At 32.3% G+C, this 23280-nt stretch overlaps 3 protein-coding genes across 5 annotated transcripts; 1 reads left to right on the forward strand and 2 right to left on the reverse strand.

Moving 5' to 3' along the window:
- The first annotated feature begins 1485 nt into the window (after positions 1–1485).
- Positions 1486–4950, forward strand: LOC140961614 (uncharacterized). Of its 3 annotated transcripts, none has more exons than XR_012172380.1 (6): positions 1486–1863; positions 2568–2745; positions 3331–3580; positions 3645–3772; positions 4091–4187; positions 4535–4620. XR_012172380.1 is itself a non-coding variant. In XM_073420258.1 (6 exons), the coding sequence occupies exons 1-6, from the start codon at positions 1486–1488 to the stop codon at positions 4759–4761; spliced, it is 891 nt and encodes a 296-aa protein (XP_073276359.1). In that variant the 3' UTR covers positions 4762–4950. The 3 variants fall into 3 exon arrangements, 1 of the variants encoding a protein (XP_073276359.1); XM_073420258.1 differs by lacking the exon at positions 3645–3772 and adding an exon at positions 4708–4950 and having other exon boundaries at positions 3331–3428; XR_012172379.1 differs by lacking the exon at positions 3645–3772.
- Positions 4951–5160: 210 nt separating this feature from the next.
- LOC140961615 (uncharacterized) lies at positions 5161–6547 on the reverse strand. The gene is made up of 3 exons (XM_073420259.1): positions 6334–6547; positions 5719–5875; positions 5161–5378 (listed from the first exon to the last, which is right to left on the reverse strand). Coding segments are annotated over exons 1-3 (270 nt in total). The 5' UTR covers positions 6446–6547; the 3' UTR covers positions 5161–5377.
- A 4923-nt stretch (positions 6548–11470) lies between these two features.
- Positions 11471–13116, reverse strand: LOC140961751 (uncharacterized). Its single transcript, XM_073420434.1, has 2 exons — positions 12401–13116; positions 11471–12291 (listed from the first exon to the last, which is right to left on the reverse strand). The coding sequence occupies exons 1-2, from the start codon at positions 12755–12757 to the stop codon at positions 11680–11682; spliced, it is 969 nt and encodes a 322-aa protein (XP_073276535.1). The 5' UTR covers positions 12758–13116; the 3' UTR covers positions 11471–11679.
- Positions 13117–23280: the final 10164 nt, after the last annotated feature.

Genomic DNA, 23280 nt, shown 5'->3' on the forward strand with positions numbered 1-23280 from the left:
TTATATTAGATAGGTTATATCCTTTACAACAAAATAATTAGATATATTATATTAATGCATTCAATATGTAAATAATTTTAAATAAATAAATTGATAATATAGAAAATAAATTATATATTTAGCTAAAATTTTGATTTATATATACATAATTTTCTCATTAATAATTTTGAAAACATTTTCAAACAAATAGTGGTTGTGATAAAAAAAAAAAAGGTAATATTTTAGTTACATAACCATTTATTGAATATGATATTTTAACAAATTCTTGACTAAAAATTAATTTCAAATTTTATTTAATATAACGAACCCATCTAAACAATATCAATCAAACCACGATAGATTGTGTCCCGTGCTATTTAACTAACAACGTAGATTATTTAAGCACAACAAAGTACATGAGTAATAAATAAAATTTTGAAAGTTAATCACCCTATATATCATTGAAACTTTGAACAAAAATACAAAAAAATATCATCGTGAATCATAGTTTAATTTTTAAAGTTTACCAAAAACAAGTCATTTCCCAGGAATAGCATTGATATTATCTACCAAAAATATCATATTATCATTTCCAAAACAATCTACCAAAAAAAGTCATTTCCAAAACATATAAAATATCATCGTGAATCATAGTTTAATTTTTAACACAAAAGCTATACTTGCATTTCCAAAAGTTTGAAACTCTACCATCATGCTCAATTTTGATGAGATTCTTGCACATCTCCTGTCAAATAATTACAAAAAAAAGTGAGGAAATGACGATTATTTAACAACAAAAATTTGACATTTAAAAAAACATTATGAGTAAGAAATTTTAAATTTAAACAACTATATTACAACAAACACTAATTAATTTTACATTCTCTATAAGATCAATAATAAATATTTCAGTGTCCAAAATAATATAAACTAATACAAATTATATTACCTTTCTTCTTTTTCTTCAATTTTTTACCAAAATTATCAGGATTGCGAGGACATGTGGTTTTGTTGTGTCCAAGTTCTTTGCATATGCTACAACTCGAATGAACAGATCTCTGATTTTTTTTCCCAGTAAGTGATTCATCTTCTCCTTTTATTCTTTTTAACTTTGGCCTACCACGTTTGCTTTCTTTCTTTCTCACGATCATCTTAGGATAATCCTCATCCTCCCACATAGATTCATCAGGAATAGCATTGATATTGCTCTCATATNTACTCTTAAAAAAAAGAAATAAATTTGTATTTTTTTGTAATAAAGGGCAAATTGGACATTTTAGTTAAATGTCATCGGAAATTGGCCGGAATCCCGCGGATATGTACCAATAAAACTATTAATAAAATTTCATGTACCAATTTGACATTTATTCAATAGTTCATATACCTAATTACTTTTTACTCTTAGTTTTTGTATTTTATTTAGAATGCAAACAACCATCCCCTTGCGAGTAAAAATTATAATGAAGTGAAATTACTACAAATCCAATATCGAAAGAAAGAAAGGAAATGGACCGGTCAGGGCCGGGCTTTTACATACGGAGCCTCCAGTTTTTATATTCCGACTCTGTCGGCTCTCAAATTCTCCATCACTCCGAAACCGGTCCTTCCTCGAGTCAATTCAAAACTGCGTCGTTCGGTTCTTCGACTAGGGATTGCGAATTTGCCATGGCTTCGATGCCTCCGACCACTGGAGCTGAACCTTCATCAACCTCCCAATACACGTACACAGCCTCCACCGCTTCCTACTTTCCCACACCCTTTCATCTCCAACAGACGCCTTCCGTGTCGTATATTGGAGCTGCAGCTCCGCCACCTATTCCGTCGGTTCAGCTCCCCGTGTATCCCGCTCCTCCATCGGTCTACTCTTTGCCACAATATCAACAGGCAATTTATTTTCTTTTCTTCCATTCTAAATAATCTTGAATTTACATTTTGTTGCTTCTTTTTTAATTTGTCAATGGAAGTTTCAGGATTGTTCATATAATTAATAGTATGTGAGTATTTTTTATTCATGAATTTTTTTAGCATACCCTAAATGCTTTGGAAGCATGTGCTTGAACAGGGATTTATTTAAAGTTAACATCTTTGAACTTGTGTTGATGCATATAACATCATTACGGCATAAAGAGTAATCTTAGAAATTGTGGACTTACCCTTTTCCAGAGTATGTGGGCTATTTTTTAATTCCTGCATTTAGCATGCTCTAAATGTTTCGGATAGATGTGCTTGAACTAGGATTTGTTTAGAATTAACATCTTGTTTGTACGCAAATAACACCATGGAAGGTATTGACAGCATAAGGAGTCATCTCAAATATTGTGGTCTTAACCTGTTTTAGAGTCGTGAATTTCTTCAACTCGACAAAATAAGGGGCTTTTGTATTCCTGTATAATTATATTGTATTGGTGAGAGAGCCCCGACAATGACTTCATCTTTGACGGGAGAACTCATCATACATGTTTGATTACCATTCTGATACATGTTTTGAGGCTACATTATAGACATTGCTCACTATGTCGACTTTTATGTTTATTTGCATTGATTTTTATAGGCATTTTTTCCCTGAAAGCTCGTGTGCTTGTTTACAGGCACAACAGTTGTTTCAGAGAGATGCACAGACAATAACGCCGGAAGCACTTGAGAGTGTGAAGGCTGCACTTGCTAGCAGCGAGATCGAGCACAAAACAGAGACTAAGAAAAAAGCAATCCCCCGGAAAGCTGCTGGGCAGGCTTGGGAGGATCCAACTCTTGCAGAGTGGCCTGAAAGTAAGAACTTTCTCTGTTTTTTATGGTGTAATTTTCTGATTTTGCGGACATGGTCTAGACTTTGAGTTATTGTTTACTCCTCTCCATTTCACTCCTCGTTAGTGTTTGCTGTTAGTTTTTGTTTTTTCCTTTAAGAAATTTTGGGGTTAAACAGGTATTCAGGATTTCAATCTATGCATAAATCCCCACAACTTGTCTGCGTTCTGGAAAAGTAGTTATGCATTTTTTAAGGTCCAGTGGCCAAATTTATTTACTCATCAATTTGCCTCAAGATCATATGTAAATGTTGCCAAAATGATAAAAACAATGAAAGGTTCCGATCATTTGAACCGTGTCTCGTTTGCTTGAGATCGACTTGCTTGGTAGCTCGAAACTGAGATCAGAAAAACTCCAAAGCTCATACTTGATTTGCATCTGCATGTCATCTTGGCTCGTATTGCATACCTATTTAGGAATTCGTTTCCATTTTATCCCATGTAATTGTTTTCAGTGTATTTGTCTTTTCATATCTACTCTTGTCCTTTCGTCTTTCTGTACCGAAAATTGCAGGAAGCAACTCAACTCTTGATATTTTCTAACTTACAGATGATTATCGTCTATTTTGTGGTGATCTTGGAAATGAGGTGAATGATGATGTTTTATCGAAAGTATTTACAAGATTTCCTTCCTTTAATATGGCCAGAGTAAGTATTTCTACAGTCATAAGTTGTTTCTTGTTTGTTCATAATCTAATTTACTTCTCTTACTCATGTAACAATCGGTACATGAGTATTGCATGCTGTCTTCAGACGTTAAGTTAAAGAGCAGAGCCCTCCTTTGACTCGTGTTCAGTGAGGTAGAATTCTCTTTGGTTTATACTATGGTGTGCTTGTCATGATGCTTTCAATCTTCAAGAGCAGATTGATTGACGGTCAAATTAACATGTTTGCTGCTGCAATAAAACGCTATAACAATTGGCTGCACAACCTGACTGCAGTTCATTAATGAGATTTGTAGGTTCCTGAATCCTGATGTTTGATAGTAAAAGGTAGGCTAACTTTAGCAAGTGAAATATTCTTGATGTTGCAATTTTTAAAATTGCAAAGCATATCAGTAATCAATCCATGTTGACTAATCTAAGGTCATAACAAACAAACCTGACAGGAACATTCAGATGTGCAGTGCTACCCCAAATTTTTACCAGAGATATTTTACGTTCGGCTTTACACATTATTCTGTATTTATTCCTTTTTGGGAGTTTACTAGTTGTGTGTATTAGGCGTCTCCCCATGATATAATGCCCCTTTCACTTGGCATACATTTCTAGTAAATTACTCAAAATCAATGTGGGCTACTAATGAAACAGGTTGTTAGGGACAAGAGAACTGGCAAGACCAAGGGTTATGGATTTGTTAGTTTCTCCAATCCAGCAGACGTCGTGGCAGCACTGAAGGAAATCAATGGTATGCCCTTGTATCTGTTGCTTTTGTCTGGCCTTTTGATTTTTGGCATTTCTTTTCTTGTCCTAGGGACCACAATTTGTGAGCCTAATTTATTTTTGTCGCATATAGTATTTACTTATGGGCAATCACATAAGAGTGTGGCCTTCCCCATTTCACTACTCTTTTGAGGTCGGAACTTGGTGCTTACTTGTCGCTTGTTATGGAATACGACGTGTGGCTTAGTTAATTAATTAAGAGTAATTACTTATGCTTTGACCTCGACTCTGAACGCTGCCCTGTTTGCTTTTTTGACTAGTGCTGGTCGCGTGTATAAAAGTCTTGATGATGCATAAAATTTCATACTGCAGGTAAATACGTAGGCAATCGACCAATCAAACTTCGAAAGAGCACATGGAGAGAGAGGACTGATCATGAAGCCTTGGAAAAGCAAAAGGTGAGACCGATTATTGGTTTACTTGGTTCTACACGCTAATCTAATGATATCTTGTTTCTTATTCCATGGTTCTTGCTTTTGGTACAGAACCACTTCCAGAAGAAAACAAAACCACCAAAGAAAAGTGTGTTACACAAGTGAGAATCAAGATTAGAAAATCCCTGTGACGATCTATTAAACATTGTTGTTGGATGTTTTTAACAAGTTGATTGGTTGATTCTTGGCCTTGCATCTCATGAGCCAAGAAATTTCGGCATTGTCAATTGCAACAGTTACCTATTAATGTACGCCCGATACTGATATTTTTACCCGGTTAACATTTTTACTTTACGTGCAACTCTATTGTTGGTCCCAACTCCATTGGTTCAAACCATGGATCTGCCATTTTGGATAGTAGAGATGCTACTGTTTAGACTGAAAATGTCGGATGAATACGTAAGCATTACCAACCAATAAATATAGCATGGTTGATTTATTTCATAATAGGACAAAGGGGGGTGCTAGTGTTAGAAGGCGGGCGCGAAGGTTTGAGGATTTGCATCGGAAGAAAAACACAATACTAAAACCTTAAATTGTTACAACCATGCAAAAGAACTTAAATTACACAAATTGTTGCAACAATGAAGCTTCAACTGCCACATCCCGGTCACCGTTTGTGACCATCTATCTGAGACCATGAGCCTTCATTTTTCGAGTTTTGAGCTGTGATCGACCGATATAACCACTAATCGGTGATGTTCGTATCTAACAGTGCCCATCTGGATTATAACATGACATGAAAAATGGTGATTCCAACTAGTATTAGATCATGACTATCAAGAAGAGCTTCTACACTGCATGCGAAAAATGAAGATCTCAAAGGGTGCACACATCTAATTTGTGGCTATTTCTGCAGGTTCTCACACACTCGAATGCACATGATTATGAGTCATGCTACCATATTTTTAATTTTACAAATCTACATGCACTGTCCAAATCAACTTTCATAACATTCAGCCAAAAAACTTGTTAAAAAAATCTTGAAAGAGATGTTCTGATCAAAATACAAAATACATAAAATTAGAATATTAAGGCATAGACGTGACACTGAAACTCTACCATTCTGATGAAGGATTTTGGGTATTAATCCTGTTGTAAAATTGAGTGAATCTTCGTCGGCCGGCAGGCTTAGGCCTGACATGCTTCTTCCGCAGACCAAAGATCTCCTGAACTAGAGGCACATGAACCAGAACCAGCTTCCATGCCAACAACCAACCTATACACAACCATAAATGAAAAAGGAAAAAGATCAAATCTTTTACGCTAACAACAAAAACAAAATTCCATATTCGATATAATCATCGCCGGAAAAATTAACCTCAAAATATTCTCAAGTGAAAAATTCCATTATTCACCTAAAACAAAGAAATATCGGAACCCAGATCAAGAAACCCCTAAGAAAAAAATTACTTGCTCCAACTTTTTAAGGCACCACATCAAGAGAAGTAGGCCAAGTTTACACAGTACCTAGAATCAACGAAAACTCTACAGGCCACGCAAAGTCGCAAACTTCAGCGTCCCAGATTAATTCACCTTAAAATATAATTAAATGAAACCTCTCACGATTACATACCCAAAGGATGCATAATATCAATAGCACAGAATAAAAAAAATCCAAGAAACATGAGTTAAGATCGCTTGCAGAAACACATATAGAGACAAAAATTCACTGACCAACGAAGAGTATCGAGAGGGAAAAGAGAAGAGCGGCAATAGGGCGGAGAAAAAGTAAGGTGAAGTAATCCAAGCTGTAGGGAGACGGTGGTTCTTGGGAGAAAGAGTCCATTTTTTTTGGGTCGCGGTCTCCGATCGAAACCAGTATTGTATTTTATATACTTAACAGTTTTTTTTAAAAGCAATATGGTATGTAGTTTCAGTTTGGGTTTCATTGGCAATTACCAGAAAGCTTGTATTAATCTGTTTAAAATTCTTACGAATCATCCTAAAAAATATTAAAATATATATTCTTTTTTTAAAAAATTAAAAATAAAATTTAAACCACATTTTATTGATAAATTTTTTTTTATCATTATTCTAATATACTTTTTCAGAAACTTTATCAAACTAATGTGTTTTTTTTAAAAAATTATCGAACCACCATGACCAAATTGTTTTTAAAAAATTTACATTATGTATATATTTCACAAATGGAATCAAACAAGTCGAGAAAGCTACACAATCCGTGTAAATTCGAGTAGAAAATAACTAATCTTTTTAAGTTTGAAAGTAAAATGAAAATGGAACAACACACAATGGTTTCCTTTATACTCAAAGATAGGAATGTGTTGTGCATAAAGAAAAAGAAAAGGATCATACGGTGCTTTTAAATTACAAAATAAGTAAAATAACATAAACAAATTTAAAAGCCGCGTGCGTCTACGGCGTTATTCCGATGGAGATTCCTTCGACGGCGGCGGCCGCTGATTCTTCGTCAGCTTCCTCGAACCCAAGAAATCGTCGAAGCCCTTTTCGGTATTCTCACTGTAGCTGCTTCAGACGCTGCTGCCGTTGCTTCTGCTGCTTCTATTCCTATCCCTGACCTTTGTACATGAAATAAGTTACAGCACATGTACGTGTGATGAAGTTCTTGTTTTTTTTTTCTCGTATTTGCGATAACTTTAAATTCCATTTAGATTCTGATTGTACACGAGGTTCTGCCATGGATATGTATGGGATTAATCTATGTGTTTAAATTATAAGCTCTGTTGTTAGAGAGTAACTTATTTATGTGACTTGTACGAGAATTTCTTGGATTGATGTGTGTATAATTTGGAATTGCTCCTCATATTTCTTGAAATAATGAGACACGAAAGTGCAGAAGAAGAACAGAGAGCAAAATGACAGAACAACACACCTTGAGTTCTATAACCTTCTCCTGTCCATCATCATATAATTCTTATGGCTTATGGGATTCTTCTGTTAGTTGAATCACCATGTTGCAAACATTACCCGATGTAAAGGTCTGCACGTGCCAGGGACATCACATATGGATTATGCATGGGGAAGATGACAAAACATCCAAGTACAAATTCAAATAGACAGAATATACCAAATCTAATGGCAATCAATGAGCCACAAGAATCTCTAGACAGATCGAATGCAGACAGCACAAAATGGGAACAATGATATGCAACCATAGCATAAGCACACATAAAAGCAGGCTAAATTTATCCATAATTCTAGTTTCTATTGGATGCAGCTCATATCTCAAATAGATTTATAAAACTATACGAAAAAACTCATTTTGAATTACAATTCAGCTATTTAGGCTATAGTTGTTGACAACATTAAGATAGAATTATGCTGTAAACAGTCTATCATTAGATACTTGGCAGAGAGTGTTTTCTTCATCGTTTTTCTTCTTCTTGCTGTTTTTGAATCACACGAGAAAATGTGACTATCCCATTGAGTATTGACCAAACACGACACGAATACGGTAGATACAATGCAGACATATCTGTCTTGTTTGTTCCCCTACTCCCTTGTTACACTTTCATGGTAGGAAAGCAAGACCATATTTCCATTTGTGAAACTATTTTTTCTAATCTTCATAATTTTTTATCTGTCATTTTACACTATAGGAAGTGTTAACAGAGACAACAAGAAGATGGTCTCCTGATGAAAATATTGCTTCCATAAATTGCAAATAAGATCTCCCTGCATCGAGGCTTTTATATGCTGGAGATTGTTCCAATAATTTGGAGTAGATATGCATATAAAGCTTGAAACAAATTGATGGTATCATATAAATAGAGTCGAGATCTGAGTTTTACTACCTAGTGGATAGCATTATTAACGGAGAAACTAGAGAATAGAGATAGGGCAGTTGGACAAAAAATTGTTCTTGATACAATGGCCCTACATTCAACTTGAAGTGAGTTAAGTAATCATCATCCAAGATATGAACATATATTTTACAATGAATTTCTTTCCAAATTATTTTGTTGCGTTTACTTGTTTAAACATTTGTTTTTGGCAAATAAAAAATTCAATACTTATTCCAATAATTTGATTAATTTCCAAACCAAAATTCAGATTTTGCAAAAAGTCTAAAGGAATTAAGTTGGTTTTTCACAAACTTCTTAACATGATTGATCAATAATATCTCTCACCCATGGGAGGTTTGCACCATTTATATAACTAAAACTCTTTTCCCTTTCATTCCAACACTTGTTATTCTCTCAAACATTATCTCTAGGAATTCAGCATACAGACAAGCTTTTGCTTTGTTACTCACTGAGCATGTGCAGAAAAATTCTGTTAGCATTATTTTCTAGGTGAGGCCAGCATTTTCCAGTCTTTTATTCCCCCAAAACTGAAAATTATTTGGTGGAAAAATAGTTGCAAATCCATCACCACTACAAGACACATCTCATTTAAATCAAACCCAAATATTCTCCAAATGGTATTTCATTGTCGTCAATCGAAAACATATTTCAATATTAACATAATAATCATATCTGAACAGAAGACAAATCGGAATAACAATCCATGGGATGTTTACCTTTATCTTTCGTAGATCAACGGTTTGCCCATTATTTCTTATTCTATATGTCGTCGAATAATGATATTTTCCTCGTATAATGTTATTTCACAAAATTGGCATGGATAATGAATTTTTCATGTCCAGCAACCATGCAAGAATATATCATTCTTCTTATATCCACGACGACTATGTATCATATATATTTGACCGCCGAATCATTTAGTTGAGGATGCTTGTCTTTGTTTAACATAGTCATCAAATTTGTTAGGACTAGTGTTGATCGAATCATTGGTTATCTTAAAAGTTATCATCGTGGTTGTTGGTATATTCAGTGACGGAGCCAGGTTTTTATTTCTATTCGGACTAGAATTTTCTAAACTATAGTTGAGTTAACATTGACAAATGAAGTCCACGGACTACCGAAAAATAAGACAAAATTTTATATATAAAAAATATTGGAAAAAAGTAAGCTACCAGGGCTACCACCCGGGCGGACAACACATGGCTCTGCCCGTGGGTATCTTGATGTTATACACAAACCGATACTAAAAGATGTTTATATATCAAAAGAGACAACCCGCAGCATGCAGACATACACAATAACACAGAGACGAAAGAGATCTTGCCTGTCGTTCTCACCAACGCTCCCAAAAATCAATAAGGCGAAATAAAAACCAATGATGGGTCAGATAGAATAACAACATTCTGCTAGAATGAACTAATTCGAGTGACATCATAATTGATAGATCAGAAAATTCACGAGAATATTGAGTAATACTCACTGAATTTGTTCTCTTTCTGAATTCTGCATTGATTTTAAAAATATAAGATGAATAAAAATAGTTGCTTGAAAAACAAAACTGGTGATGCCCCGGAAACAGCATAGATCATCCTCGGGTTAGGACGGGGGACGAGATCGGGAGTTTGGGACTACCAGCAGAAAAACTAGTCGGGGTAAAGTTACGGACAATCAATATATTTAAAAATAATAATTTAAGAACAGTCAATATACCAAAAATTTATAACAGCATTCTTTTAAAAAGTTGAAAAATGTGATATTACATAAAAAAAAATTGTATTATATTTAATATGATCGAGAATAGTTATAATTTAATATATAAAAATAACATAATTGAAATTAAATGAAATGATATAACCAATGTAAACACTTAAATGTAATTTATATTTTCAAAACATATCAAATTCAAACTTTAATTTAAAAAATAAATTGAAAAACTTCACATTTAATTATGTATATATTTTTATTTTATTTCAAATATTAATGAAGTAGGTGAATGCAATAATACTGAAAAATATTTCTTTTATAATATGTTATTTTTGGCGAGAACTTTCTAAATAAAACTATATATATATATATATTGATGAAGTTCGATTCCTCTTTATCAACACCTTATAGAATAGAGTTATTAGAGTATGTAATCGTTTGGTCAATGGTTATGAGTTCAATTAACTCTACCAACATCTTTTCGAACAAGATTGTCATAAGGCTTGCATGCGGTTTACTTGATTAGCGTGATTTGCAAATTATTGTCTTTATCCAGAAGTTTACCCCGCGAACATCGAAAGATGGCGGTTGCGAGATTTCATGCCATCAAAAAATTGATGTATAAATTTAGAGTTGCAAAATGTTTGATCCTAAAATCCGTAGCTTTCAAAGGAAACACAAAAAACCAGACAAAAGCTTCACAAAGTGCAAAAAAATGCATTTGCTTTTGACATTAAAGCCAAACCCAGGAATCCAACAGTCCTTTTTACCAAAGCCACCCAACTGGGAATGACCAACATTTTTACCGCACACAAAGTCATTACTAGAGATAATCAAACAACACAACAACAATTACTTTTTCTATTAAAAATAAAAGAACTATATATATAATATCAAGATTTGGCCCCTGGTGTCTCCCCTCTGTTTGTTCAACAAGAAGTTCCTGTTATTTATTTATTTGTTTTCATTTTTTACTGCTTTCTTTTTATGGAAGACAGAAACAGAAACAGGGAGGCTTCTACATTTATGTTTGGTTAAGTTTGCTTCTTCTGCATTGCAGCTTGTTGTTTGTACTGTCATGTTCCTTTTTTTAACAAATCACATACAGTGATACTAACAATTTGCCTCGACTTTTTTTGAGTTGTTGGCCACTGGATTCTCATGCTGGGATCTTGATGATTGTTGAGTTTGTGGTCTACAGCATAATCTGGCCCCCGTCATATAAGTAGGATGAGTTTAGTTATATTCATAAGTTATTTCATTTGCTAAATATTTGATTTTCTTTTAAGGAATTTCCATTTTGGAGTCTTGGAAGAAAGTTGTGTGCACTTTTCTCCAACTTTAGCAGCTGTAAAAACAAAGAATCCACAAAAGGGATGGGAGGACATATGGTTTAAAAAAGAGAAACTAAAGATTTTTTTTCTTTTTTTTTAAAGAGTTACATTCAACCAACTGTTAATTTTTCCTACACTTGTATTTCCTTCTTTTTTTGGCCATTTCTTGGATTGAAAAAAAGCTCATTGATTCTCTACCTATGACTGCAGAAATCCAAGAGCATCTTCCTTCCTTCCACAATTTCATCAAAAAAATCATCAAGCTGACCAATAATATTCTCAGTCCCAGACCTCAAAATCCCAAAACAATCCTTCAAATTCTCAACACTTCCCCTTATCCCTCCTCCTGACTGCCAGTCCACAGTTCCCTGTGAACTCCTCGTCTCAATCTCCATCCTCAGCGCATCCATGGCTTCTCTAGATCTCCTGAATTCATACAGCAGAATTCCGGGTCGACCTGCTATCTGATTGATTTCACCCACCACCCTTTGTTGCAGCCTGCTTGTTGACATCATGAAAGGTGATCCAAATAACATGCGCCCTTCGTATCCGATGTTTCTTGAGAAATTTGATTCAGGCCAGCAGTAAACTAATCCATAGAGCAGAATCAGGAGTAAACTTGAACTGACATTTCTCATTGCATAAAGCACTCCCCTGAATCCATTGAATCCATTTAGCTTTGACTCTACTGAAATGTTTTCATCAAATGTCAATGAAAGTGGTTCAATTCTTGTCTCTATGAGAGACCTGTTTTCTTCCTCCAGCCCCACGGCCTCCCTTCTGCATCCAGATATAGCCCGGATAACCTGTTTGATCAAGAAATAAAATAAGCAAGAAAAAAACTTATACAAGCCATCCAAACAAAAATCTAATCTTTATCGATAAAAATAATCTTGATTGCTAGTATTCATTCACCTGGCGTGTAAGCTGTGGACTTAAATGGCCATGGCCGTCGAATGAGGAAGTTATGTTAAGGCATGCAGAGTAGTAATTCTCCATGCCCGAAACACCAGATTTCAGGACATGGCAAACTTCCCAAAGCTTGGAGCTCTCATCCATGTATTCATCAAGCCATTTTTCACCAACCGGCAAACTTAGTTTCCCCACCAAAAGGGTCATCCGCGTGTGCAAAGATCTCAGAAGGGACAAAACTCTTTGGAGAAACTGGATTGACATGAAATTGTTCGACAGAAACATACGTTCAAGATCATCAATCCCTCGAGTCAAGTAACTATAGAAGCCATTGACAGAGTTGGAGGAAGGATCCATCATTAAAAAAAACAAAAAAATTATATATCAGGAAACAGATACAAAACCAAGGCTAGATAAAAGGACAAAGAGAGACTGATATTTATATCGAAATAAGGGGGGAATAAATGAAGGAATATCAATGTTAGAAGCAGCTCAGGTTTATAAGATTGAGAAAAGATTGTTGGGAGCAATGATGGTTGTTTCCTATTGAGGGGAAAATATGATTGGTAATCTGCCATTTTCATTGTTTTATGCGAACAGATGAAGAAGGAAAATAAAGAAAAAGGGGAAAACAAAATCCCCTCCTTAGGAAAAGAGATAGTGAAAGGAGGCAAATTTGATGGACATGAAATCCTCATGAACTTTCATGCAATTTCTTCCTTTTATCTGGTATGGAGGGTGGGGTGGGGTGGGGTGCGGTGGGGTGCGGTGGGGGTGGTTATATACTTATATTACAGAGGAAAAAATAAATAAACAATTTGTACCAGTTTTTTAAAGTAAAATCTTACTTTTTGGTGATGCTTTAAATGATTTTAGATTGAGTTGTAACAAGTTTGACCGAATTGACTGTGATTGGAGACCACAAACAAAGTTAGTCTACTCTTCAAATTCCCTTTATTTCTTTGTTTTCTTTTTCTTGAGTTACTTATGCCTTCATTTAAAAATCATGGAAACACTTGTTTTTTCAATAGCAAATAAAATTTAAAGATAATATTATATTGATATCTTCTTTTGGTATGAGTGCTATAACCATTTGGTCTCTTCTTTCCTTTTTTCCCTTCCTCTAGCGACTGAGTTTGTTCCTTTACTTCCCTTCTATTCTCTTGAAATTTGTGGGGTTTTGTTTTCTCCTAGATTTATACTCTCTATTTAATATATGTGTACTTTTAAAGGATTTGAAATCATGGGATTCTTTGAATTTGAGTAGTGTGTACCTTCTACCAAAAAAGAAAAAACCAGACTTTTTATGCCACTCAACTCTTTTTTTACTATTTTTTTATCACATAAAATAATAATTATTATTTTATTTATTTTTCCCACCACAAATTTTCTTGATTTTTGGTCGTAAAATGTATGATGCTCCCCCTACACCTTGCGGTTAACAAATCCACATTGATATTTGAAGCTCACCATTTGAATTATGGCCCTTTGGACCCCATCAATCATCCTAAAACCATCTTCAACCACAAAATCTATTTTGGTACAAATTTTACACTAAAATAGTGCGATTTCTGCATCAAATACAACATCCATCTCCAACACATTTACTTCAAATTTTACACTAAAAAGAATATTCTCGCAATATTCTTTTTATCTCCAACCCATTTACTTCAAGTCTTGTATTTGTATTTGAATTATGTGTTTCAAGTTGTATTTGTATTTCAATTATCTTTTTCAATTTATTTATGAATTATATTGTTATATTAAATTTTTTACATTTGTATTAAAATTATATTAATTATAAATCATTAAATCAAATTAGTCCTTAATTAATAATAATTAACATAAATAAATATTTTAAAAGTCAACAATTATTATTTTTAAATTTATATGATTAAATATCTAATTATTAAAATAATAAAATAAATATTATACTATTATTTAAATAATATTTATAATTTTTAATACAAATATTTATAATAAATACAAATAAAAAATTTAAAAAAAAAACAAACAAAAAACAAACAAACCTTTGGCGCAGAGGTCTCCCATGCGCCAAATTTGACGCAGGAGAGTGGGGCTGCTCGATTTTGCCAAAATAGCGCAGCCCCCATTGGAAGAAGAAAGGCTGCACCAAAATTACCCCATTTTGGTGCAGCCTTGGAGATGCCCTAAAGGGTCGTTTTGGTCATTTCCTGATTTATTTAGAAGATAATGCAAAATCATCCTTATTACATGGTAATAATTAAAAATTTCGAAATTATTTTATATTATTGGTGCATCTTTTTTCTAGGTGGGATAAGGGGGAACAAGAAATCTTGTATGTATTGAATTGCTGTATTTTGTATTATTTCTTTTCTACCTTGATAGTGCTCGTGGGTTTTTGGAGAGTGCGAGAGGATGTTGGTGTTTTAAGATCTCATTGGAAAGTGGGATTTTTACTTCTTTTTGGGTGTCTTTTGTTGGCTACCTCACATTGAAATAAATATTTTATGACTAATGACAAATACATATGTCCATAAATATAAATTAGGGAGTTGATATTTACGTTGTATTACTTTATGTGTAAAATATGTGTCAAATTTATTCATAAATGAAATGTAAATATCAACTTTTTATAAACTATATCTCGTAAAATACCTATTAGAATTAGAGTTGGTCTCTTGTGAAACGCTCTCACGAATCTTTATCTATGAGACGGGTCAACCCTATCGATATTCACAATAAAAAGTAATACTCTTGTCATAAAAAGTAATATTTTTTCATGGATGACCCAAATAAGATATCTGTCTCACAAAATACGACCTGTGAGACCGTCTCACACAAGTTTTTGCTTTAGTATTACTCGAACTACTTGTTATTATACCCGGAGATCAGCTTACATAATAATTCGACATGGTATTTTGGCCACCATCCTTTTCCATCCAGTGCGGATGCCATGGGCTACAATTTAATTCGTTCTCCAAGAATGTTTCATTTTCCTCTTAATGAACAATAGATGGATACAACTGTATGGTTCATATCCCCTACCCCAAAAAATTTCTTAAATTATTTTCGTTGATTAGTTATGATTATCTGGAATTAATGAACTGGTAATAACGTATAACCTTGAGATAAATCCATGGATTTGCTCTTTGATTATGTAATTAATTGCAAGTTGTCTTAATTAGGTGTGTGACAATAATAATAATTAATAATTAGTTGTCAAATTTTCAATGCTTAGCGAGGGACCACATGACCATACATACACTAAATGAGCTAATAGTGTTGCATAATGAAATTGATTAAAGGCTACTTTGTTTTAAGATGATGATAGCTCCTGCGCATGGCATTCGCAGTAGTTAAGAGACAAAGGGTAATTTCAAATTTGGCCACTCAAGTATCCATTCTTGGAGTTAGAGCATGGATAAAGTTTTTGTGTTGCATTGGTTTCTTTTTTCAATTTCTTTTTATTTAACAAACTAAAAACAAAATAAACATGTCGTCGCGAGTTGATGGAATAAGTAAGTGTTTGACCAATGATCATTAATTTGATTTCTTCTTTCTTGCATAAGACTTGCTCAATGCTGTTTATCTTGCTAACGTGATTCGCAGATCACCGTGTTAGTCTGAAGGGTCTACCCAATGAGTAATGAAAGATAACGACTACGAATTCCCAGATCATAAAAATATATGTTTTAGATATAAATTAATATATCTACTCTATGAATCGGCCTAGGAGTTAGTAATATAGCAAGTATATTATGAATATAGTCGGAGAGATGTGTAAGACCAAATGTAACACACATAAATGTAAATTTCTTTAAGATTGGGAACTTTTTCTAAGCTTGACAATCTGAAAGAATCAAACTATATGAGAATAGCAATAAAGAAAAAGTTGGAGAACTCAAACCAAATGGAGTGTGGAAAGTATAATCATTAATTAAGAAACAATGAATGCCAAAACGCACAAGATTTTGTGTTGAGCAATGGTCATTTCAGGCCCATTTGGGCATTGATTTGCACAGCTGTTGGTTCACTTTACTGTAATTTTGTGTGTGCTGTCTCTTTGAAGCAGGCAATTATAACAAAAACGAACACTTAAAACACTGCAAATTTGCTCCATTCGTGAATAAAATGAATCATAATGGCCATGAAAAAAGCATAGAAATGATGCAGAGAAAGACCCTTTTCAGCCTTCTTTTAAATTTCAGCATACATAATTTTCCACTACCTGCTATCATCTCAATTTTGTATTAATGAATGAATCACCTAATGCTAAAAAGAGAACATATATCACATATAAATGAGGCCTACTCTCTCTATTAATGCATAGGTTTAGGCTGACAATGCCCTGCTTAGGTGGGCGCCGTCCACTACTCCCGTCCATCCACCATGTGTTAATATTATAGTTGACTGTCTAAACATTTCAAATCTTTTAACCTTTACAAGCGTTACTACATCAAGAAAAGGTTGAGGTCGAGACGATGCTATACCGGGAGTTTTACACCTCGAGTAATCTTCGCTGTTGAGTCGCATGGGTTCCACATGATTTCATATGTGAGTTGTGACTCGTGTATTTTGAAGTGTTATTATCCACCTTCAATGTTGTGTGAGAAAAACGAACATCCCTTCATGTTCCAGCACTAATCACGCTTGTAAAATAATCGTTAGACCAAAAATTGGGCTAGTTTGATGCTAGTGCATGGATACTAACCAACTTTTCTACAATTAATGAGTTAGATTTGGTCACATAAAGTCAGATCAATGTTGTAATATATGATCAAATTTTGGTCGCCGATCTGACAGAAATAGTAAAGTTAGAATCGTATTTTTTTTTTGACGTCAAGTTATACTTTTAATAACTGCACCGATAATAGGGATAGCTTTAAAAAGAGCTTACAAATCACTTTTCCAACACCACCTTCTTCTCAATGAAAATATGTCATTATAGTTATAAACATGTTATATTTTTCGACATTTTGATTCATTTTTTTAAATTCCAAGCGCTCGATAGCTCGTCTAGTTGTTATTTATCCTTGTAGAGAAGGGATCCAAACATATATCAGTTTTTGAAGAGTACGATGAAATTGAATTTGAGGAAGCAAACCATGAAGCCATATTGCCATTGTGTACAAAAAGTGAGGGATGATAGTTGTAATGCTGGAAGTGGCAATTAAAAGTTAAAACAAAATGGGAGGCTACCAGAACAAAATCTTGAATTCTCTCTTTTCTACTTTTTCTTTGAGTTACATAATTCATTTCACTTTTGGCCTCTGGGGCTAGCATTATATGTTATTTTCCCTCTTTGGAAGGTAAAATAGATGCCATTTTTGAATAGAAATTGATTGATTTAATATTTTACATAGAGGAACAAACATCACTTTTGGCAGCTAACATTTGTCTATCTTTATCGGGAAAACTTGAAGACAACTCGAACTATTATCGAGTCAATTTTTAGACGTTGGATTTGTTGCACAGTATATCGAACGATAAAGTACATTAAACTTTCGTAAAAGTCAGTTAACTAAAAGGTGAAGAAAACACAGTAGAACAAAGATTAAAGTAAATCAAAACGAGGCATGTACGAAGTATAGTGTCCTTAAAACAGATTCGTCTCTTCATGTATGTGGTTTGAGGATCGTCTTGGACGTCTGTTTCCCAGGATACAATGGAACAACCAGCAGTGACTTAGCACGAGGCACTACTACGGCGAACTGAAAGCGTACCTTTACTTTATCATCGAAATTTAACGGAGACCAAATGGAAAGCTAACAATATGAAATGCAAGAGAATACTTGAAAGAAATAAGATTTTCATGTATATGAAAGAGGAAATGAACACACTATTTATAAGCCCCAAAATGCAGATCAAGAGTCATGCAAGATTAATTAACCATTAACTCAAGAATATGAAAAGACAAAAGTCTTCAATTAACTCAAGAATGTAAAAAACCAAAAGACACTCACATATTCATGAGACATAATTTTTATTCAAACTCTAAATTTAATTCAAATTTCCAACATGATTCTTACAAGAAATGTTGCATAGTTTTTGTAAGTACTATTCTATGATATCAAATTTTTTTTTTTAATTAAAAAAACCCATCAATAATTCGAAATTCCTTTCCCTTTTCAATCTTTTTTTTTTCATAAATATAGTAATCCCAAGCCCAATCTTGAAATAATTCTACACACGTGTACTCAAATTCTCTATGGCTGACTAGTCATTCGATTGATCACATCAAAAAAAATAGGTAAAATACGACATCCAACCCAATGTGTACAATGCCTGTGTGGGAATGTTTGAAAAGATTTTTCAATGTTTTTACATATGATTAATATTCCTATAGCGACGCTTCAACTTACTCCGATGATCGGATTTGATTCAAAATCTCAATAATATTATTAATAATTGGAAATGATTGGAGTTTAAAAAAATTGAGATAAATTTAATCATTTTAAATAATATAATAGGATTTCCCGTTTCGAGTTTGGTTTGGTTTGATTTACAACTTTATAAAACAAGTCGCACTGTAATAATTCGATTTTTTTTTTCCTTCATAAATAGAAATAATATGGTATTGCTCAACTCTAATGATAATACCACATGCTAATAAGATAGTCCATCTATTATTTGTATTTTATTTTCATGTTTACTCTTGAATATTGGTGTCAAATGATTGAAACATCTATTATTTGGTATGCATGACTATGCACCAAAGATCTTGACTCATATCCAATACAAAAAAAAAACATTTATTTTTTAAATTTAAGAAAGAGATAATTTTTTTTTTGTTGAAATAAACTCGCTCCATTAAAAGTTAAAACAAACTTCAGTGAAAGAAGGGGAAAAAATCAGAAAATAAAAATTGGGTCGGTTTTCTAATAATTTGTTGTCCGAACCAATGCCACGAAATTGTTAGGCCCAAACGGGTTTGACTCAAACTCAAACAAAAGTGTGTGAAAGCCAAATTTAGACAGAATCTACGAAAAAGATGAACTTTTCAAAATTTGAATTCATGAAAGTGACACAAATAAAAGTGTGGATATAATTGAAAGCTAAATAGATATTTCTTGCCGCTAAAGTAAGATAGACCCCACACGATGATATGTTTCTTCTTTCTTTTTTCCTATTTAATTTTTTATAATAATGAACTAAAGATCATTCAACCTACATAGGGATTGAGTTTCTATCTATCGATAGTTGGTTTGACTGTTTGTGATCGAACAAAAGAAGAATAAGATATTTGGTTAAACATCACAGCTAACGCAATAGTATGTAAACTATGCTAGTTATACAAACTTCATTGAACAAACTCGATGCAACATTATCGTCTGAAAAAAATGTTGATAGAGAGAATCGAATTTATGATCATTAGTTAGCGATCATCTATTCCACCAACTCGAACACCCCTCACGAGTAAAGTTATGTTTCTTTTGTTTATATGCAAGTTGGGTATATCTATAAGATAATTATTCTCTCATGTATTCATTTTCCTACAATAAATATTGATTTTTGCATGAGTCTTCAATTCTTGGATTTGTTCAAGAAAAATGAAATAGTTGTTAGTTGTCTCACATCGGTTGGATAAATAATCTGAGAGTTGCATATATGGACTTGGACAATCCTCCCCCTTGAGTTAGCTTTTGGAGTTGAGTTAGGTCCAAGTTCCAATCTTAACATGGTATCAGAGTACAAGTTCCACCGTTATGTGTTGGACCATCTGTTTTGCTCATATATTTAGGTCATTTGTAAAATTCACGCTCCATATGTTCATTCATGAGTGTAAGGGGGGTGTGTTAGTTGTTCCATATCGGTTGGATAAATTAACCTGGGAGTTGCATACATGGACTTGGACAATCTTCCCTCCTTGAGCTAGTTTTTGGATTAAGTTAGGTCCAAATTCCAACTTTAACAAAGGGGTGTGTTGATAATTAATTATTCCCCATTAATATTATTTGAAAATAAAATACATAGACCGCTATGAATATGACATATTGGCGAAATTATACACCAACTTGTTTATCGTATGGAGCCATCAATTATTTAATCGTTGAATGTAAAATGGGTAACTACTATATCCTAAATTGCTCTTCTGTCCAAAATTTTGAATTAATGGTTCATTAACTACAATTGGTTTGAGAACCGCCATTATTTTATTTCTTTGTTTTTTGTTTATTAAATAAATTTTATATATATTTATATTCATTAATTATTGAAAAATGTCAAAATTTCAATTTATCATGTTATTTTAAATTTAATTAACTAAACCGAACATACTCATTATTTATTCAGTATCACTCTACATCTAGCTTAAATATTTTAATAATCATAATATTATTTATTTGTATACAAGGCATTTCGCACATATGGAATTAACGTGTTTTCAAATTACTTTCATGTTACAATGGTCCAAGTTTTATTTGAAAATAACGATTTTTTATTTTCAAATTTGCTTCTAATATTATATAATTTTTTAAATAAATATGTGAATGTGCTGTTTAATTTGGAGTTTCTTTTTTAAATAATAAAAATTAATTTCCATTTTAAAATAATTAATAGTCAATAATTAAATACCTGAAAATTGGATCATTACAAAAAGATAATTGGAAAAAATATAAGTTATGTTTGGATTGATTTGATTTGGAGGAAAATGTTTCATATATACAAAAAAAATCTAATGAGACCGTATCGTTTATAAACATACATAAATATTATTAATTTTTTTAAGAAAATAATTACGAAAACATTAAAAATTATAATTTGCATAAATAATTTGGAAAAAAATTTAAATTTGGAATGTTGGAGAGATTTTTGAATTATAATTTTTTTAATTAATTTTTTGATGAAGGAGTGATATATTAGATATATAAAAATGTTAAGGAGATAGTTGTTATTTTCACATTTCTTTGATAACTGTGATAAACTTTAAGGAAGTATAATATTGCTAAAACTTTTAAATATCATATATTATAAATTAATTATAATTCAAGTTACCCGACCACTTCAAAATTTCGTCAATTTGATTGTTATTTTAATTCATGTTCACATATAATTTTCGCACCAATCGATTTTTATCAACCTGCCGGGTACTTTTATTTATTATTATTTAGTTTGAATTATGAAATATTAAAATAAATATGGAAAAAATACATACATAAAAAGNCAAATTGTTCGGTTTGTGTTTTTTTTTAAAAAAAAATTAGTTAAACATGAAAATTACTTCTTGACCAAAAATATTTAAAATGAAATTAAGGCTAATTTAAAGGGGGAATAATACTAACTAGGCAAGATATTTTATTTCGCATCTGCCAATTTTGACTTGCCAACTATAATTCTTTTACTTGTTTAAAACCCAAAAAAGCTTTTTTTTTTTAAAAAAAATTCCAACTACTTTACTTAAATCTTCTAAATATTAATCCACCTTAATTCCGACATTATAAGTTTAGGGGTCGTCCGACCCCACCAACAAACCTTAATTCCGACAAATAAAATAAAATAAAAAATCAAAGAATTTGAATTTAAATCATTCCCCAATCGAGTCAACAAATAAACAATCAAATTGATTTATCTTTAAGAAAAAGAATTTTAGAGAGCTATAATATCGGGAAATTATAAATTATAATGCATTTACTATGGTGATTAACATGAGATAAGACTATTAATTTCAATTAATCTAATGTTTATTTATATTTAAAAAATCTTAAAATCAAAAGCTAGGGAATAATTAGATTCAAACATGATTTTTAGTCTTTAATTTCAGTAAATATAATAATCTATGGTCGTATAAATTGTAAGAAAATGGAAAAAAAAACTCATAATTTATTAATATACCATTCCCTTCTATCATTATTAAAAGGTAAAATTGGGAATTTTTGTTTAACCATAATTATAATCATAATCTTAATAAATTAAACTAAATATATTATTATTTATCCGTAGCCACTTTATATAATATCCGATTGTTTTACTAATCACCCAATAAATTATCTCTCACAAAAGTTTTAACTAGGAAATCCGGTTAAGTATTGAGCCCCTTCTTCTCAAACGGAAAGCTTGCATTTTTTGTTTTTAAAAAATTTATTTTTTGACGATTTCGATATTTTATATTTTTCAGTTCCAATTTTAGTCAAATATCTTTTAATTTTTTGATAATTTTAATCATTTTTCATTGAGAATAATGATGTGACGTCGCGTATGTCAATATCATGAAAGTGTCTCACCAACATCTAGTTAAGATAAGGAATAAAACTGTCAAAATAAAAAAAATACAAAGACAACGGACTTAGCCTGAAATCTAAAAATATAAAATACAAAATCCGTAAAAAGTAAAAAAATACATAACAAAAACTTAATTTGCCCTCTTAAAAATACAGTAAAATATTGTAGTATTCACAATTTATATTTTTTGAATAAAAAATAATTAAAAGGGACTAATTCCTTATTACATAAAATATATATGGGTTGCTAAATTTAAATATTTCGACAGCTTTCTTATATCACTAGATTTTTATCCGATCTTCTTATCCATAAAAATGGTTTCTTGTATATGAAGCTAGGAATCCCTCTGTTTTCTCCTTTCTTTTATTCACCGCCAACAAGCTACAATAATGGATTATCATAATTTAAAAAAATTCCAAATTGTAAACAATTCTTTATTTTTTTAATTCACGACTTATTTGATTTTTACGGACTCGACATGGATAATACTAAAAAAAAATAAGAAAAATATTTCTGACTTGAGCGTCGGAGTGTTTACGTCGGACAAACCCCGACGCCTCTGACGTTTGTTTTGTGACGCAGGTGATAACCAGGGGCGGAGGCACACTCTTGAACATCCGGGCCAATTTTTTTTAAAAAAAATTTATATGTAAATTTTATATAATTTTGGAATAATATGA

This window comes from Primulina huaijiensis, chromosome 16 (assembly GCF_012295235.1).
Source record: "Primulina huaijiensis isolate GDHJ02 chromosome 16, ASM1229523v2, whole genome shotgun sequence".
NCBI lineage: Eukaryota > Viridiplantae > Streptophyta > Magnoliopsida > Lamiales > Gesneriaceae > Primulina > Primulina huaijiensis.

Bases quoted from the DNA above. Each gene is read 5' to 3' on its own strand.
- LOC140961614 (XM_073420258.1), top strand. From the start codon at position 1,486: ATGGACCGGTCAGGGCCGGGCTTTTACATACGGAGCCTCCAGTTTTTA. The intron at 1,864-2,567 runs GCAATTTATTTT...GCTTGTTTACAG, and splicing joins CTTTGCCACAATATCAACAG to GCACAACAGTTGTTTCAGAG. The intron at 2,746-3,330 runs GTAAGAACTTTC...TCTAACTTACAG, and splicing joins TCTTGCAGAGTGGCCTGAAA to ATGATTATCGTCTATTTTGT.
- LOC140961615 (XM_073420259.1), bottom strand. From the start codon at position 6,445: ATGGACTCTTTCTCCCAAGAACCACCGTCTCCCTACAGCTTGGATTAC. The intron at 5,876-6,333 runs GTCAGTGAATTT...GGTTGTGTATAG, and splicing joins CCTCTCGATACTCTTCGTTG to GTTGGTTGTTGGCATGGAAG.
- LOC140961751 (XM_073420434.1), bottom strand. From the start codon at position 12,757: ATGATGGATCCTTCCTCCAACTCTGTCAATGGCTTCTATAGTTACTTG. The intron at 12,292-12,400 runs GTGAATGAATAC...TTGATCAAACAG, and splicing joins GTCCACAGCTTACACGCCAG to GTTATCCGGGCTATATCTGG.